The sequence below is a fragment of the Eretmochelys imbricata genome, chromosome 2 (assembly GCF_965152235.1).
Source record: "Eretmochelys imbricata isolate rEreImb1 chromosome 2, rEreImb1.hap1, whole genome shotgun sequence".
In the NCBI taxonomy this organism is placed as follows: domain Eukaryota; kingdom Metazoa; phylum Chordata; order Testudines; family Cheloniidae; genus Eretmochelys; species Eretmochelys imbricata.
In genome coordinates, this window is record NC_135573.1 from 102,041,913 (window position 1) to 102,059,554 (window position 17,642).

Here is a 17,642-nt window from a genome sequence, read left to right on the forward strand (position 1 = left end):
CCTTCTTCTGGCTGGGCGCCTGAGGCCCGCAGCGCAGCGCAGCTCCCTCGGGGCCTCCGCAGCTGCAGGGCCTGGGGCGGGGGGTCTCTGGGGGCGAGGCGCGGGACCCGTGTGCAGGACAAGGGCGCTGTTTGTTCTCCTCCACCCTCCCCGGCTGTCGCTGGTGGGCGGGGGGGGGGGGGGGGGGTCAGCCGCAGCAACCATGGAGCCCGAGGCGATTGCGATCCTCTTCCTGAACCAGAGCGAAGGCCCCCCCCGGGGGGAATTCAACCTCTCGGGGCTCTCGGAGGAGGAGCAGGACACCAAGCCCCTCTTCGGCATCGGCATCGAGAACTTCCTCACCCTGATCGTCTTCGGCGTGATCTTCGCCTTGGGGGTGCTGGGCAACTCGCTGGTGATCACGGTGCTGGCCAGGAGCAAGCCGGGCAAGCCCCGCAGCACCACCAACATCTTCATCCTCAACCTGAGCATCGCCGACCTGGCCTACCTGCTCTTCTGCATCCCCTTCCAGTCCACGGTCTACGTGCTGCCCACCTGGGTGCTGGGCGCCTTCATCTGCAAGTTCATCCACTACTTCTTCACCATCTCCATGCTGGTCAGCATCTTCACCCTCTCCGCCATGTCGGTGGACCGCTATGTGGCCATCGTGCACTCCCGCCGCGCCTCTGTCCTGCGGGTCTCCCGCAACGCGCTGCTGGGCGTGGGGCTCATCTGGGCGCTCTCCATCGCCATGGCCTCGCCCGTCGCGCACCACCAGCGCCTCTTCCACCGGGACGCCAGCAACCAGACCTTCTGCTGGGAGCAGTGGCCCAACCCCCGGCACAAGAAGGTCTACGTGGTCTGCACCTTCGTCTTCGGCTACCTGCTGCCGCTGCTGCTCATCTCCTTCTGCTACGCCAAGGTGGGTGCGAGGGGGAGGATGTCGAGGGTGCAGGGGATGGGTGTACGGGGTGCAGCTACAAGGGGGATAGCTATAGGGGGTGTGTATGTGGTAGTTACAGGGGCGTAGGTATAGGGCAGGTGAGTGTTTGGGGTACAGAGGTGGGGTGTAGCCAGGGGAGGGGCTGGGAGTTTGCGGTACAGTTACAGGGGTGGAGTGTAGCCTTAGGGGGTGTGTGAGAGTTTGGGGTACAGTTGCAGAAGTGGGGTGTAGCCTTAAGGGGGTGTGAGAGTTTGGGGTACGTTAGAGGGGTGGGGTTTAGCTATAGGATGTAGCTATAGGGTGTATGTGTGTATGGGGGTATAGTACAGGGATGGGATGCTGGTATAAAGTGTGTAGGTGTATACGGGGTATAGTTACAGGGTGGGTTTAGGTATAGGGTTTGTGTGCGTAGACGAAAAAGTACAATGATGATTGAATAGAGGAAGGGGTAGACGCATAGCTATAGGACAGGGTGGGGTATAGGGTGTTAGCATCTGCAAAAGTTAGATGGGTGGGCTACCTGGTCTGTGTGTGGGTGCAGTAGCAGGGGGCTAGGCTATGAGGGGTAGTTTTGGGCTGCGTGCATGGGAAGAGAGTACAGAAGTAAGAACATGGGAGGGGTTGAAGTTTCGGTGTGTGTAAGGGAGTGGGGGTACACTCAAAGCGAGTTAAGTGTGGCTGGAGTTATACTGTGGATTTATAGGCTAGGAATGTCCAGTTGTAAGGTGTTTCGGGGAACCTCACACCTGTGTGGGTCCGAGGGTTCAGCAGTAAATGTGGGGAGGAGGTATAGTATAGCCAATAGTGGGCATATTGTCTGCTAGTTTTCATTTTTTTTAGAAAAAAACTTCTTTTTAAAATCTCCATTTCAGCTGCGATAAACACTTTCTGTGTTTTCCCGTACTGCTGGGTGATGAGCTCCGAACTGAGCAAAATGCAACAGTGTGCAAAGTTGTTAACATATTAAAAAAAAATTGCAATAAGTTAAAACGTGCTGCACTTCAATAAAACCCAGCCACACAGGGCTGGTGTAACCACTAGGCGAACTAGGCTGCAGCCTGGGGCGCCAAGATTTGGGGGCGCCAAAAAGCAATGCCCCCCAATTTTTTTTTACACTATTGCTCAGGGGCAGGTACCTGTAAGTCTCTAGCATTTGGGCCGCGCCAGGGCCAGCAGCCTCTTCACCTCGGAGTCTCCCTCGCTTGCCCGGGGGCCACTCCTTCTCTCAGGCTCCCCGGCTGCTGCCGCTGCGGCCGCCCAGGAAGACACGGGCTGGGGGCGCTGCCGCGGAGGAGGCGCAAGGGGCCACGCTCAGCTGGGGCCTTGCACCTGCCGGCCGAGAGCAGCAGGAACCAGGCGCCGCTTTGGGGGAGTCGGGTGGCCCGACCCCAGGGTGGCGCAGCCTCTGCAGCAGCAGAGGCAGGCGGGAAGCGTAGGAGGGGTGGCCCCTGGGGAAGCGGAGGAGACTCCGAGGTGAAGAGGCTGCTGGCCCTGGCGCGGCTCGAGCGCTGGAGACTGACAGGCTGACCCCTGCCCCATCCTGGCACCGCCTGCCCCTCAGCCCAGTGCGTGTTACCTGCCCCACCAGCCTCAGTGTCCTGCCCCATACTGTCAGCCACCCCAAGCTCACTATGACACAAGAATCCCTTGGCAAAGGGCCCCCTGATCTTCACAAACAGCTGTCACCGCAGGCCTGACAAACACTGCACCCTGCATGTGTCTTACAGGGCACTTACCCACAAAGAGGAACGTGGAAGGGATCTACACAAGGCTGGTAACTTGTCAAGAGTGAGAATCTTTGTGAGATGTGTGCATGGGTAATATTGAAGGAATAATGTATTTACCTTAAAAGTCTGCTTTACAGACTAGGGGTAGAAATGAGTCACCAGGGGATAATGGCTGTTTGGGGTAAGAGGGATTTGTCACCCTGCCTAACCTGGCTGGTGGTGCAATGCAAGGCTCAATTGTTTAGCTTTGCACAATAATAAGACTTTGAATGGGACACCATCAGAGGCAATGGCAAACAACTGAAATGCCTTAAAGGTAAAAAAGAAACATTACAACAGCCGTTACCTGTTCGGACAGGCTGTTTATAATGCTAAGTTTACTAGTTTTCGGAGGTTGTCGGGGGGGTGGGGGCGCAAGGTGGAAGTTTCGCCTGGGGTGCAAAAATATCCTTGCACCGTCCCTGCAGCCACATTATTACTGGGGTCCTGATCCGTACGATGCCCGTTCTACCACTTACTTCTTAATGTCCAGTTAAAAGACACTAAGAGCAACAGGCACGCTACCCGCTTGTTAGGGAGCCTCATCCTGCATCAGCTGAAGTTAATGGGAGCTTTGCCTCTGACTTCAGGGGGCTCAGGATCATGCCTTTTGCTGCCAGAAAGCAATCACTTGATGATGAGCAAGTTTCTGATGAAAAGGGCTGAACTGTGACACACTCACTCTCCCCACTTCTTCGCTCAGGCAATGATCCATTTTCTGTACCATTGTTTTCTGCAGCTTTGAAGGAAGCACCAGTTCAGACTGCTGTTCTCCAGAATCTAGAACAGGTTGAATTCCGTCAGACTGGACAGTTTTTTTACTGAGATCTTGCAAACCTTTACTCGCTTCCTTAGTTCTTACTCACTACAGTAAATTGCATTGAAGTTAATAGGTCTGCTCATGTGAGTAAAATCTGCTCTCTTGCTGAGGGATCAGTTCCTCCAAAGCAAACATGTTTCCAAGGGGGTTGAAGTGTATAATTTATATAGTTTGTGTAAAAATTCATTAATTGTGATGTGGAAAAAGGACCGATAGAGTGCAAACGTGCATTTTAAAACACTTTGAAATATGCTTGTATTCAAAGGACAAAGTTTCTAAATTACAGAGCAAAAACAACATTTAAAGTGACAGAGGTGTCAAACTGGCAAAAAGGCAAAACATTAAAATTAGTATTAGCCCACAAAGGTTTAGTTCTCTTTTCTCTGTGTGGTAGGTAGATTTCTCATTGTCTGTAATAGGAGTTACTGTGTGCACTGAGTAGATTTGAGGGGAAGAAACCAATACCATAGATTTGATCATCACCATATTTAAATAAAGATATTAACAGATATGGGGAAAGTGTTAATGGACATGCTCAGAAGATGCCTTTTTTAAACATTAATTTTTAATGAATAAGTATTAATAATTTTTATAGCCAAAAGAGCATCATTCACAATATTGACTTATGGCCTCTAAACCCTTGTTTTTTACATGAAAGAAGTTTTGTAAGTTAAACAAGTGTGAATGATTTTTAAAATTATAAATTTTTACTTGTAGAATTTAAAAACAAAATTAAAAGGGATTGTTTTTTAACAGACTTTATTGAAATATTAAAGTTAATATAAACACACCATTTTGATTATAAAAATAACTATTTATTATAAATATTAATATAAAGAATATGATTTAAAAAAAATCTTCAAATCTGAGTCCCAGAATATCAAGTTTATGCCCAGAGCAAATCTTTTATGGTCAAGTTAAAATAGCCTGAAACAGGGGTTAACTAAACTAATTAAATGTATGTTTATTAACAGTAAAATGTTGTCACAGCCAGGAAATCAAGGCAATTCAAAGTTGCAGCTGAAACCTCATTTTTAACTCGCTACCAGGCTGTCCTTACTTCACCCTTGTTTTGGTTAGGAATTGAAGGGGTCTGAGATGACAGGCCTAATCCTGCTCCCGCTGAAGTCAGGATCCAGCCCTGAGGGACCAGTTCTGTGAGATGCTCACCACCCTCAGTTTGTAGCAGTGAGAACTGAATAAACTCAGCTCTTTCCAGGAGGCACTTGGCATCTGTCTGCGACATAAGGGCTCACTCCTACTGTGACTGTAACGTCATTGACAAAACTCCATCTGCAGTATTTTGGCACATTCGGATGAGCAGGGGGTGGGGTAGGTTAAGATTGGAATGGCAATAAATCAATGACAGAGTTTCAGTCTTAAATTTGTCAAGGCCAGAGCTGTGATAGTATATGTCCAGCAAAGGAGTCATCATGAAGCTCCATTTAGCAAATTACCATAGAATGCTATTGAAATAAACACAATCATGACATCTTGGCTTCCCAGTACACACAGTGTGAAAGGAAAGTTGCTGTGTAATATAACAGGTACATCAATGGCTACATTTAGTTATAAAGTAGAGCATATTACTAGGTCAGATCCTCAGCTGGTAAAAATTGATGTAGCTTCATTGATTTCTATGGAGCTACGTTAATTACGCCAGCTGTGGATCTGTGAAATAGTAATAATAAGGAAGCTTCAGTCTACTCATAATGTAGTTTAAGACAAAGGGAATGCAGTTCTGTATTTGAATATATGGCATTTTCAGGACTGTTGTAAGGCAAGTTCTTGTTTTTTTATGTAAATTGTAATTTCCTTCATTTTTTATGCATTTAAATGGCAAGCTAGCTGCATTCCCTCTGTCTTAAATTACATTATCAGAGAATTCACATCCTACTGGGAAGTACTAGCAAAAGGACAGCTCTTTCTGAGAGACAACAGCACCATTACAAATTACAGAAATACTGAAACAGTGATGGGTATTTCTAAAATCTGTCCTCCTGCAAACCCAGAGAAAACCAGAGCTGGCATTCACATGTAATGAGATTTATAAGCAGTGATTAACTATTTAATAGTTCAGTAGTGAGTATTAAATTAAGTGCATATTATTTGATGGGTAGCTTGAAATGGCTCTTTTCAGTAAGTGTGATTTGTCATGAGATTACCTATTTCTTTTATTATTTACATATCAATTTATTGTATATACTATTATGAGGTTACTATAGGATTGTACATTAAAAAGTGCCACTTAAGGACCAATGGCTCAAGCCTGCAAAGTGCCAAAGCTTGTTTTGGGAGGTCCTGAGCATCTTCAGTTCCCATTTACCAAGGAAGTCTAAAGTGACTAGTGATTTTGGGTGACTCAGTTTTTGGGTCCCAAGTTGAGAAAGCTTAAAGCTATCCTCTGAAAACCAGGGCTCATTCATGTTGGGCACCCAAAAATCATGGCACCCAGAAACTAAGGTAACTACAATATTAGTCACTTTTAAAAATCTTGGTCATTGACTTTGATGGGAGTACTCATGTGGCAGGATATACCCCAAAATGATTATTGTCCACTTATCCATTTTAATAACTGCCCTATTTTTTACTTTTGCCTTTAGAAATACTAAGAGAAACCAGTCTCCATTATGTACTAATATCCTGAACATTCTGAACTGCGGAAATTCATTTTGATTTATAGACTCAGTTAAAAATATAAATCACACAGCGTAGGAGTCCTAACATAAAAATGAGCTTAAAAATGTTCCTGGACTGAAATCTTGTATCCCGAGTTTTAGCAGGAGGATGTTAATGGAAGAGGTATAACCCAGGCCCACCAAGAAAAATAAAAATAAATAAAATCTATAATAGTTGTAGTGACACAGTACTAAGTAGAATGGAATGAAAGGCTCTGCTGTAGTAATTGAATTGGTCCCAGTACCATAACCATGGCACTGCTGACAATGACATTTGAATGTAAATAAGATTTATATGACAAATTGTGGTTCAGAATGCAATGTTTACATATATCAAGATACAGTCATTATTATTAGATAATTACGTTGTGTAATCTACTTAGGGGCATTATTTTAAATGGATCTTTCCAGGAGCTACTAATAATGAAAGTGTAACCAATGAAGTGGCTGTGAGTAGCAAGAAATCAAATATGCTTTAAAACTGTACAGTGTTTATGCTTGTATGTTGTTTGGTGGAAATATATATACCAAAAGCAGCAGGGTCTTTTAAACCATGTTCTCTCTTTCTCTCTCTTCCCCCCGTGCTGTGCCCCCCCCCCCCAGTATGATTCAGTGATGGCTTTAAGACTCTTCTACCGCTATGGTCATAAAAGACCCTGCAAAACCTCAGGTTAATCAGGAGAATTTATTCCCTTTTATCCTGTCCTGAGAGCAAAATATGATCTGTAAACAATAGGTACATGAAAGCTGGGAGCTTGAAAAGTTTTATGTAAGGAATTGTTTTTCCAGATTTTAAGTCTTTTGACATATAAATTCTTGTTAGAAAAGAGTATGGAGTACATTTTCAGCTAAGTGAGTGGGGATTTAGTTGTGTGAATCAGCTATGTTCTCCAGGCTGCTTAAAAAAATAAGAAGTGATCCTTCACTTCAGCTAGCTTTCTGAGCTCAGATGGAGTACTAAATCTTGGTACCAAACTCACTTGGATGCATTTCTGCATGTTACAGGTTTTTTTTCCTAAAAATCCTGCAGTGTTACCACCTGCTACAAATGCAGAAGTAGATGTCTTCAAAACTACTTGGGGTCAAATCCTGACTGGCATCTGGAAAATAGCATAATAGACCCCACCAAATCCATATTCAGTGTATGCTGTAAGAAGAACATTCATGTGTTCCAGTGTTGTGGTTGACAATAGCCCACAAACCACTACTTCACGCAATCTGTTCCGAAAAAAGGATCAGACACTGCCACCCTTGCTCACAGTGAATAGTATCATATTTTTAAAGTGATCCGATTGAAATGAGTGTGAGTAATAGAGGAGCAAGGGATCATTCATTGGGAGCATTCTGGTCCAAAGTAGGAATAGTGTGTACAGAGGCCATTGGTTGATCTTGGAGTATACGTACATAAACATATCACTCCTCCACAGCTCCTGTCATGTGTGGATTGTCTGCTTTGTTTCAGTGGTGTTGGAATAGGGGCATCCAACTTCTGCACATGGACTGCAGATTATCTGGTGAACCCCCCATACAAAGCTAGAATTTGACTAGTCAGATGGCTGCATGTGGTGGGTTTGTGAAATTAGTACCTAATCCAAAATGGAGAAAGTTCAAGGGGTTAACTACCTGGAGGAAATAGCCTATTCAAGTAGTGTGGAGCTGGCCACTACTCCAGATCTTAGTCTAAAGCAGCAACCGGGGGAATGGTTTTCATTTCTCTCTCACTTGCTCTTACTCTCTTCCAAAGTCAGCCACACATTCACCACTCACTGTCCTCATCCTCCCCATCCAGCTCCTACTCATACCTTGCTAGAAACTGCTTATTCTGTATATTACTCTGGCAGAAGCAGCCAGGATTTTCTCTTCCCTCCCTTTGCCCAGGTGAGAGGAGGGGAGCAGGAGTCAGGAGAAGGAAGATCATTGCCCCAGGTTCTCTACAAGAACCCAGGAGTTCTTCTCATGGAAGTCTGGGAAAAGGGCTGTTCTTGCCCTCTGGTCTCCTTACTATTGAGGTGGAGAGGTCTGGGGGTTCATCCAGACCACACTCAGTGAAGCCCAATCTATGTGTCTCTCTCATGCTGTTCGTGGGTCAGGCTTGTCTACTGACAGTTTGAGTCATGTCAGGAAGATGCAGAAGAATGGAGATTGAGATGTACAAAAAAAATGCAGGATCAAGCAGTTGGTATGTATATACTGCTGAACTAATACACTTCTAATGTATTTAACCTTTAGCCTTGGATTTACATACAAATTGTCTTCAGTTGATGTTTTCAGGTATCCGTCAGTCTTTTACATCTGTTCTCTTCACCCTCAAGTGACCATTGTCATTCAGAAATATATCCCTTTTCTTTTTGACTCATTAGATCAGTGGTTCTCAACTCTGGTCCACCGCTTGTTCAGGGAAAGCCCCTGGCGCGCCGGGCTGGTTTGTTTACCTGCCACCATCCACAGGTTCGGCTGATCGCGGCACCCACTGGCTGCAGTTCGCCGCTCCAGGCCAATGGGGGCTGCGGGAAGGGCGGCCAGCACATCCCTCGGCCTGCGCCGCTTTCTGCAGCCCCCATTGGCCTGGAGCGGCGAACCATGGTCAGTGGGAGAGGCGATTGGACGAACCTGCGGACGCGACAGGTAAACAAACCAGCTCGGCCTGCCAGGGGCTTTCTCTGAACAAGCGGTGGACCAGAGTTGAGAACCACTGCATTAGATACATTTTTCAGAACATATGATTAATACTGGATCACATCTGTGATCCATCTTATCTAATATCCTTTCTCTGAAAGTGGCCAGAACCAGATAGTACAGAGTAAGGGGCAAAAGACACCACAATAGGCAGATATGGGATAATCTGCCCCCAGGGAAGTCTCCTTCTAACCTCTAAATTGAGATTGGTTTATAAACCCTGAAGCATGTGGTTTTCTATCCCTTTTAAAACTCTGTAAAAGTATGTACTGTTATGACTCTGGATAGTCTTGTTATCCATATAAATACGCAATCCCTCCTTTGATTTTGCTAAATTCTTGGCTTTCATGGCATCCGGTGGCAATGAGTTCCATAGTCTAATTGCATATTTGAATTTGCCACCTTTCCATTTTATTGAATGTTTCTTTTTTTTGTATACTTTTCCATAAACAATTGCATGGCACAATTTTTTTTCTTCAGATCCTGTCCTACAGATGCTCTTAATTTCAGAGCGAATGATGGTTGCAGCCAAAATATGTTCCTGCTACACTACCCAAAAATCTTGTGCGTGAACTATCAAGGTTCTGTTACAATTTCGAAGCTTCTCTTTAATGACAAGTCAATTCTGTTGCCAGAATAAAAAACTGACCTACTATAGATACATGACAAGTCATGGCAAATCTTGCATAAAGGTCATATTTCACTTGTGACACATTTTTGTATAAATTAATAAAAAAAACCTTTTTAGTTTCCTTCTTCAAAATCAGACAGCTCCAAGGCGTGATTATATTAACCAAATATCCAGCTGCTGAATGCAAATTATGCAGAAGACTAAGGAAAGCTACGGTTCAAAATATACATTTTTTATTTTATGTGCAAAGAAAGTCATCCTAAATTCATAAACATAGACATTTTTATGGAAGAAAAATGATTGCCAGTTACAAATGACTGTAGAACAGGTTTATGTTTATTGGCAGATTGGGTTCACTGCCATGTATATTTTGTTATGTGATGCATCTGTTTTTTACATTAGAATTAAATAACTTATGTGCTTCATATTTATTGATTCCCATGGGTGCATATTAGATATTACAGCATGCGCTTTTGAAATGTGTAGACTGGATACATCAACATTTGCAAGCAATATCGGACAGCATAATTTTGAAACATGTCCCTTAATTTTAAAAGCCGTTAAATGCAAGACGCAAATTAATCTTTTTCAGGTCCTTAATCATCTGCATAAAAAGTTGAGAAACGTGTCAAAGAAGTCAGAAGCATCCAAGAAAAAGGTAGATTGCTTTCCTTACCAAGCATGCTAACTTCTCAATGTAATGTTGCTTGTTACCAAAGGTATAACATAGAGATGGACTTGAATCTAAATACACCTGAACATTGAGGGTTTAAAATCCAAACCTCAAGCTAGATTTGAATTTTGCTTTTGGCCCCTAGTCTCTACAATGGGCTAAGCCACTATTCTAGATCTTTATACTTTGAACTTTTGAGGATGTGAAAACCAGATCCAGAACCAATCAGTGTGACTCAGACGTATTTCTAGTAGAAATGTACTTTTCACTTCTCCTGTATGTTTTCCCTATCTTGTAAATTTTTTCTGCTAATGTAATTTTTGATGTAATACGAAGAATTTCTGGTTTTTAAGATGAACATTCTAAATAAGGTTTATTTTACTTCCTGATCCTCTTTTAAAACGTTGCCATGCATGAAAACTGTTTTTATTCTCTGCTGTTCAGGGCTTAAATTAAACACCCACTACTAATACTGCAAATAAAATTTTGAAAAGATCTTTAAATCACAAAGCTAATATTGTTCTTTAGGAATGTGTAGAAGGGTCTGTATCGTAGTGAATTTGTCTGGTAATACAACATGTAGAATTCTAATTTTGAGCAGACTTGGCACCAGGAGCCATGTAGAGTTCTAATTCTGAGCAGACTTGAAATCAGGAGTTTCCTGCCTGACTTCTATATTTATGAACACAGGTCAAGATTTTTTTTTTTTTTAGAGGCACAGTGTTAAGAGGATTAGGTATTTAATCTCTGATTCAGCAGGGTACTTAAGTACTTTGTGGAATTGGGGCCTATGATATAACTACTAAAGATTCAGGAAATTGCCAACTTTTGTGATTTTATCCTATGTCTTGTGATTTTTGGTGTTTTTAAAGCTTCAGCTCTTGGAGTCATGTGGTTATATGAGAATCTGAGCTTTAATTTAAAAATAAAAAGTGTACCCTTATGTACCTTAAGGGCTCAAAAACCAGAGGCAAACAAAATTAACCAAAATATTATTGTTTGAAAAATATAATTGGTTTAAATCAATCTCATGAGTTTTTGGGACCCAACTAATGACAGTTGAATGCTTGGGGTTGGCAATACAATTTTACATAGCCATACTGAAAAAATATATACTATTTTAAATTATTATTTCTTCTAAATAACAAGAACTCTTGTTCATTTTCATTCTGCATTTAGGGCCTAATCCTATGCTTCTCATAGTATTCAAATGAATGGGTGTTGCCTGATTAAGGAGTTCATAAATGGATTTTTAAATTAGACTTTCATATTTAAGAAAAAAGTTAAATGCAAAATAAATGTTTCCTAGAATACTATTTTTGTATATTTATTGATCACACACAAAACGTTAGCATTAACATATTAGAATTAGCATATTTCCTGAAATTATATTTCAGGTAGTTTTATTTACTTATGTGTAATGTTAAGAGCCATCCCATTAAATAAATAAGAGCAGCCCTGTAGTGTTTCCTTGGTTGCAGATTATACTGATAATGTTGTAAAGGTAAACTTTGGAATTAGGCTTGAGAGGGATAATGGAATAAAACAGATGTTGCAAGGATTGTCAAACCATTATGCACAGTTAGGCATCCCACAGATATCAAGTATCTTAAGCATGATAGATTTAAGAGACACAGAGACAAAATCTGCCCTAAATTCTTTGCCATCGAACTAAAATCACGGGGGGGTGGGGATTGGGGGGTAGGGGGTTGCTTGGGTGTAAATAAGGTCAGAGACAAATCTCTCTTAGTAAGTTGAGCAGGTATACAATTATCCATATCATTCTGCTTTGTATCAAAATGTTAACGTAGTGAAAGGGTTAGGGCACTGTGCTTTCTTTATGTCATATATACAGGAAAAAAAAAAATTTCTGAAAAAAATCTGTAGGTTTATTTACCTTTTTGTTTCCTACTGAAAATGTATGCGTGATAAAGACAATATTTCAGTTCCCAGTGGGAATTTTTCCTAAATTGAAGGGTCCTATTTGTAATCTTTTATTAAGACAGATCTTTTATTGGGCAGATTCTGTGCTGGTGTAAATTAGCACACTTTTATTGATATCAGCAGAGTTTTATTGATTTGCATCAGCTGAGGACCTGGCTCATTATTTGCAAATATTTCAAAATATTGCAAAAATTTCCTTGCTCCATTTTGTCCTTCCTATCCCCTACTACTGCCTCTAGAAACAGACTTGGGAGAGGTGTCTCTTGGTGTCCATTCCCCTCACAAACATATTTTATTTTTTGAACAGAGGGACTGATCCTCAGCTGTGAAAATTGTCAGACACAGTGACATACTCTGACAGCGATTCTCAAACTGTGGGTTGGGACCCCAAAGTGGGTCACAACCCAATTTTAAAGGGGTCAGCAGGACTGGCTTAGACTTGCTGGAGCGCAGAGCTGAAGCCCGAGTCTCACCACCAGGGGCTGAAGCAGAAGCCAAGAGCTTGAGCCCTGGGCAGCAGGGCTCAGGTTACAGACCCCCTGCCTGGGGCTGAAGCCCTTGGGCTTTGGCCCCTCCACCCAGGCAGCAGGGCTCGGGAAGGCTCAGACTTTGGTCCCCCCTCTTGGGGTTGTGTAGTAATTTTTGTTGTCAGAAAGGGGTCGCGGTGCAATGAAGTTTAAGAACCCCTGCTCTACGACAGTTTACACCAGCTGAAGATCTGCCCCAGAGACTATAGGTTGCCTGAATCCTGTTCATTTCCTACTCTAGGATCAAACACATGGGTTATTTCATGCTAGTTGCTAAATTTATCCATAACATAATCCCACTGTAGCCAGTGAAGTTACAGAAGAGATGGATCTGGCTTTAGGCTTGAAGGAACGCATTTAGGGCACAATGGGAGAGTGTGTGCAGAGGTAAGACAAGTCTAGGATAGAGTGCTGTGGAGTATGACTGGTTGGATGATCACTAAATAGAATCATAGAAGTGTAGGACTGGAAGGGACCTCAGTAGGTCAGCTAGCCCAGTCCCCTGCACTGAAGGCAGGACTAAGTAATAACTAGACGAGTGGTTTTCAACCTGTAGTCCGTGGACCCCTGCGGGTCTGCAGACTATGTTTAAGGGATCTCAGAAAGGTTGTCATTACCATAGAACAGTGGTTTTCAACATGTGGTCTACAGATCTTGGGGGGGGGGGGCGGGAGGGATGGGGGAGGGTCCGTAGACTATGTCTAAGGTTTCCAAAGAGGTCTGCATCTCCTTTTGAAATATTTTAGGCATCCACAAATGAAAAAAGGTTGAAAACCACTGAACTAGACCATTTCTGACAGATGTTTGTCTAATCTGTTCTTAAAAACCTCCAGTGATGGAGATTCTACAACCTTCCTAAACAGTTTGTTCCAGTGCTTAACCACCCTGACAGTTAGGAAGTTTTTCCTAATGTTCATCTAAACATCCCTTACTGCAATTTAAGCCCATTGCTTCTTGTCCTTTACTTAGAGGTTAAGGAGAACAATTTTTCACCCTCCTCTTTGTAACAACCTTTTAGGAAAACTTATTATGTTTCCCATCAATCTTCTTTTCTCTAGACTAACAAACCCAATTTTTTCAATCTTTCCTCATAGGTCATGTTTTCTAGACCTTTAATAATTTTTGTTGCTGTCCTCTGGACTTTTTCCAATTGTCCACATCTTTCCTGAAGTCTGATGCCCAGAACAGGATACAGTACTGCAGTTGAGGCCTTATCAGTGTGAAGTAGAGTAGAAGAATTACTCCTCATGTCTTGCTTACAACACTCCTGCTGATAAATCCCACAATGGGATTTGATTTTTTTGCAACAGTGTTACACTGTTGACTCATATGTAGCTTGCAATCCACTGTAAACCCCAGATCCCTTTCCACAGTACTCCTTCCTAGGTAGTCATTTTCCATTTTGTATGTGTGCAATTAATTGTTCCTTCCTAAATGGAGTACTTTGCATCTGTCCTTATTGAATGTCATTCTGTTTACTTCAGACTAGTTTTCTAGTTTGTCTTGATCACTTTGAATTTTAATCCTATTCTCTAAAGTACTTGCAACCCCTCCCAGTTTGGTATCATCTGAAAACTTTATAAGTGTACTCTCTATGCCATTCTCTAAATCATTTGAGAAGATATTGAACTGAACTGGACCCAAGACCTATCCCTGCGGGACCCTACTTGATATGCCCTTCCAGCTTGACTGTGAATCATTTATAACTACTCTCTGGGAACCAATTATGCACCCACCTTATAGTAGCTCCTTCTAGGCTATATTTCCCTAGTTGGTTTGTGAGGTGGTCATGTGAGACAGTATCAAAAGCCTTACTAAAGACAAGATATATCACTTCTCCCTATCCACAAGACCTGTTACCCTGTCAAAGAAAGTGATTAGGTTGGTTATATGTGATTTGGCCTTGACAAATGCATGTTGGCTGTTTCTTATCACCTTATTATCTTCTAGGTGTGTAAAAATTAATTTCTGGATTATTTGCTGCATTATATTACTAGTCTGTAATTCCCCAGGATGTCCTTATTCCCCATTTTATAGATTGGCATTATATTTGCCCTCTTCCAGTCCTCTGGGATCTCTCCTGTCTTCCTTGAGTTTTCAAAGATAATTGCTAATGACTCAGATATCTCCTCAGCCAGCTCCTTGAGTATTCTAGGATGTATTTCATCAGGCCTTGCCGACTTGAAGACATCTAACTTGTCTAAGTAATTTTTAACGTGTTCTTTCCCTAATTTAGCCTCATATCCTAACCCCATTTTCACAGGCATTCACTATGTCAGATGCCCAGTCATTACTAAACTTTTTGGTGAAACAAAAAAGGCATTTAGCACTTCTGCCATTTCCACATTTTCTATTATTGTCTTTCTCCCCTGATTGAGTAATGGGCCTACCCTGTCCTTGGTCTTCCTCTTACTTCTAATGTATTTGTAGAATGTTTTCTTGTTACCCTTCATGTCTCTAGCTAGTTTAATCTCATTTTGTGCCTTGGCCTTTCTAATTTTGTCCCTACATGCTTGTGTTGTTATTTAATAGTCACCCTTCATAATTTGACCTTGTTTCCACTTTTTATAGGACTCTTTTTTGAGTTTCAGATCATTGAAGATCTTCTGTTTCTTCTTATTTCCCCCAGCTATTCCATCATCACTTGTGGATCTGAAAGAGTTTTCCCTTTGGCATGGGAAGGTTCATCTTTAGCAGATGAACTCTGCTCTGTTGATTAGGTGACCCTGATGTGGAATCTACTGAATAGTTTCCTGGAGCTTTTGTATCTCCAAAGGCAATGGATATTATGTGATGGATTGGGACGACTGAAATAAGAATCTAGGTGTGGATGATTGTGTTAGTGAGGTTAAGAGTGAAGGTGACTGAAGGACCCTGAAGTTCTACGGCTGCTCAGTGAAGTTACTCGTAGGCAGAGCTGAATACATTTCCTATACCAGCCAAATTCTGTTTCCAGCTAAAGGGAATTAAATCTAATGCTAACATTTCTGTTGAGTGAGAACTAATTAGCAGTCTCCCATGCAGGAAATTTTTATTCATTGTCACTGAAATGGAAACGATTTTCATGAGCAGTCCAACCTTCTCTTGAGGAGATGAGATTGATTTCTTACCAGCTTGAGCTAAAAATCTATTGTTCAGAGTAAGTGGCTGGTTACTTACAGGTAAATAGAATCCAAATTCAAGAACCTAGCAAAATATCTAGGCCTCATGTACACTGATGTGTACCGTTTCTGTGTTATAACATAGTTTAGTGTTCCTTGAGTAGATGGGACTAAACTCTATGCCCAGGGATATAAGATAGCTCTGTAACATGGTTTGACTCCGTCTACACAGACAAGACCAAACCATGTTGAAAAAGTGACAAGACCTTATTTATGTAATAATAGTGAATGACAAATTTGATAGTTAAGATGGAGCTTATGTCTCTCATCAATGAACTAATTGAAAGAGGTAATTGCTGGAAACTTAATAGGTGTTAATTTGTCAAACAATTGCAAAACAATAAGTATTTTCCTAAAGAAGTAACTAAAAGTTAAAGAAAGCCCCGACAATGATTTTTCCAAGCCATGGTTGCATTCCATTATCCTAGAAGCCTAACATTTCTCTATTTATATCCTAGTACTCCCCATTGACAGAGTCTATCATTGGAGATGGATGGCATCTCCTTATGAAAATAAGGACAATGAAGTCAGGTAGCTGTAGTGTGGTCTAGTCTGTTCTGCTCAATTTGTTAGTTTTGTCTAAAATACTGTTTTTGTTGGTGAGCTTGGGTTTCCAGGTTATCAAAAGCATATATTAGCCTCCTCTTCCCAATTCAGGTTTAATACATATATTGTGATCATTTTTCATTGCTGGGCACTACTCCCATGATTTCCACCAACATTAATGGGATTTGTATGGCTAATGGACAGATTTGCAAAAGACCCCTGGTCCCCATTTAGGCACCTAAATTAAGTGGCCAGCTGGATGCTGAGCACTTTTGAAAATGTGGCAACTGAATTTAGGTGGAGGTCTTTTGAAAATCTGGCCCTAAATCTTTATGCAATTCACAGAAAACATAGCCTATTAGATTTAAAGTTATGGCATTTCTCAAGGGCTTGCATCACCACTGCATGACACCAGTTTTGTGTCAGTGGAACTCCATTGCAACTCAGTGGAGTTCCACTGACATAAAACTGGACTAACAAAGTAGTTGATCGGAGCCTTAATCTTTACATACTGCTTCCTACCATTTGAATCACACAGTCCATGCAATGGGAACCTCATGTTTATCAAGTGAAGTTTGAGGGCCTATGTTCTTCTTGACCTAATCCCATTATATGAAATAAAATACATATGGCCGATAAACTAAAATAGTTTGTAAATACTTAGAAATGAGTTTTTTCCTAATATTTTTGTATCCCTATATAATGGTTTTGAAGCACGTTGTTTGAAACTGTTTGTTCAAGTGTTAATAAATCATCCTTGTTTCTCTTTTCCTGCCTTAGACAGCTCAGACTGTGCTAGTGGTGGTGGTGGTTTTTGGCATATCTTGGCTGCCACATCATGTGATCCACCTCTGGGCTGAATTTGGAGTTTTCCCACTGACTCAAGCGTCATTTCTCTTCAGAGTAACAGCACACTGCCTGGCTTACAGCAATTCTTCTGTAAATCCTATTATATACGCATTCCTCTCTGAAAATTTTAGGAAGGCCTACAAACAAGTCTTCAAATGCCAGATAGGTAACGAATCACCTCTGAATGATGTTAAAGAAAGTAGAAGTCGGATAGATACAGCACCGTCTACAAATTGTACTCATGTGTGAGCAACAATTAAAAAAAAAATCCTGTCACGTTGGGTTTTCTAGACTTCTAGAAAAAGCACAATGAGCTCCCAAAAAGAGCTGCAGCTTCAGCTTTAGCTTAATAACTGGTAGAATTAAAAAAATCAATTTCCTTACATTTATCAGATAACTGTGGCCATTCTTAATATTAGACATCTTTGTCTAGCGTGGTTCAAATGAAG

At 41.8% G+C, this 17,642-nt stretch overlaps 1 protein-coding gene across 1 annotated transcript; it reads left to right on the forward strand.

The window, feature by feature from the left end:
* The first annotated feature begins 202 nt into the window (after positions 1 to 202).
* Positions 203 to 17,442, forward strand: GALR1 (galanin receptor 1). Its single transcript, XM_077809087.1, has 3 exons — positions 203 to 901; positions 10,086 to 10,151; positions 17,125 to 17,442. Exons 1-3 carry the CDS (start codon positions 203 to 205, stop codon positions 17,440 to 17,442), a joined length of 1,083 nt encoding a protein of 360 aa, XP_077665213.1.
* The last annotated feature ends 200 nt before the right edge of the window (positions 17,443 to 17,642 follow it).

Bases quoted from the DNA above. Each gene is read 5' to 3' on its own strand.
- GALR1 (XM_077809087.1), top strand. From the start codon at position 203: ATGGAGCCCGAGGCGATTGCGATCCTCTTCCTGAACCAGAGCGAAGGC. The intron at 902-10,085 runs GTGGGTGCGAGG...AATCTTTTTCAG, and splicing joins TCTCCTTCTGCTACGCCAAG to GTCCTTAATCATCTGCATAA. The intron at 10,152-17,124 runs GTAGATTGCTTT...TTCCTGCCTTAG, and splicing joins CAGAAGCATCCAAGAAAAAG to ACAGCTCAGACTGTGCTAGT.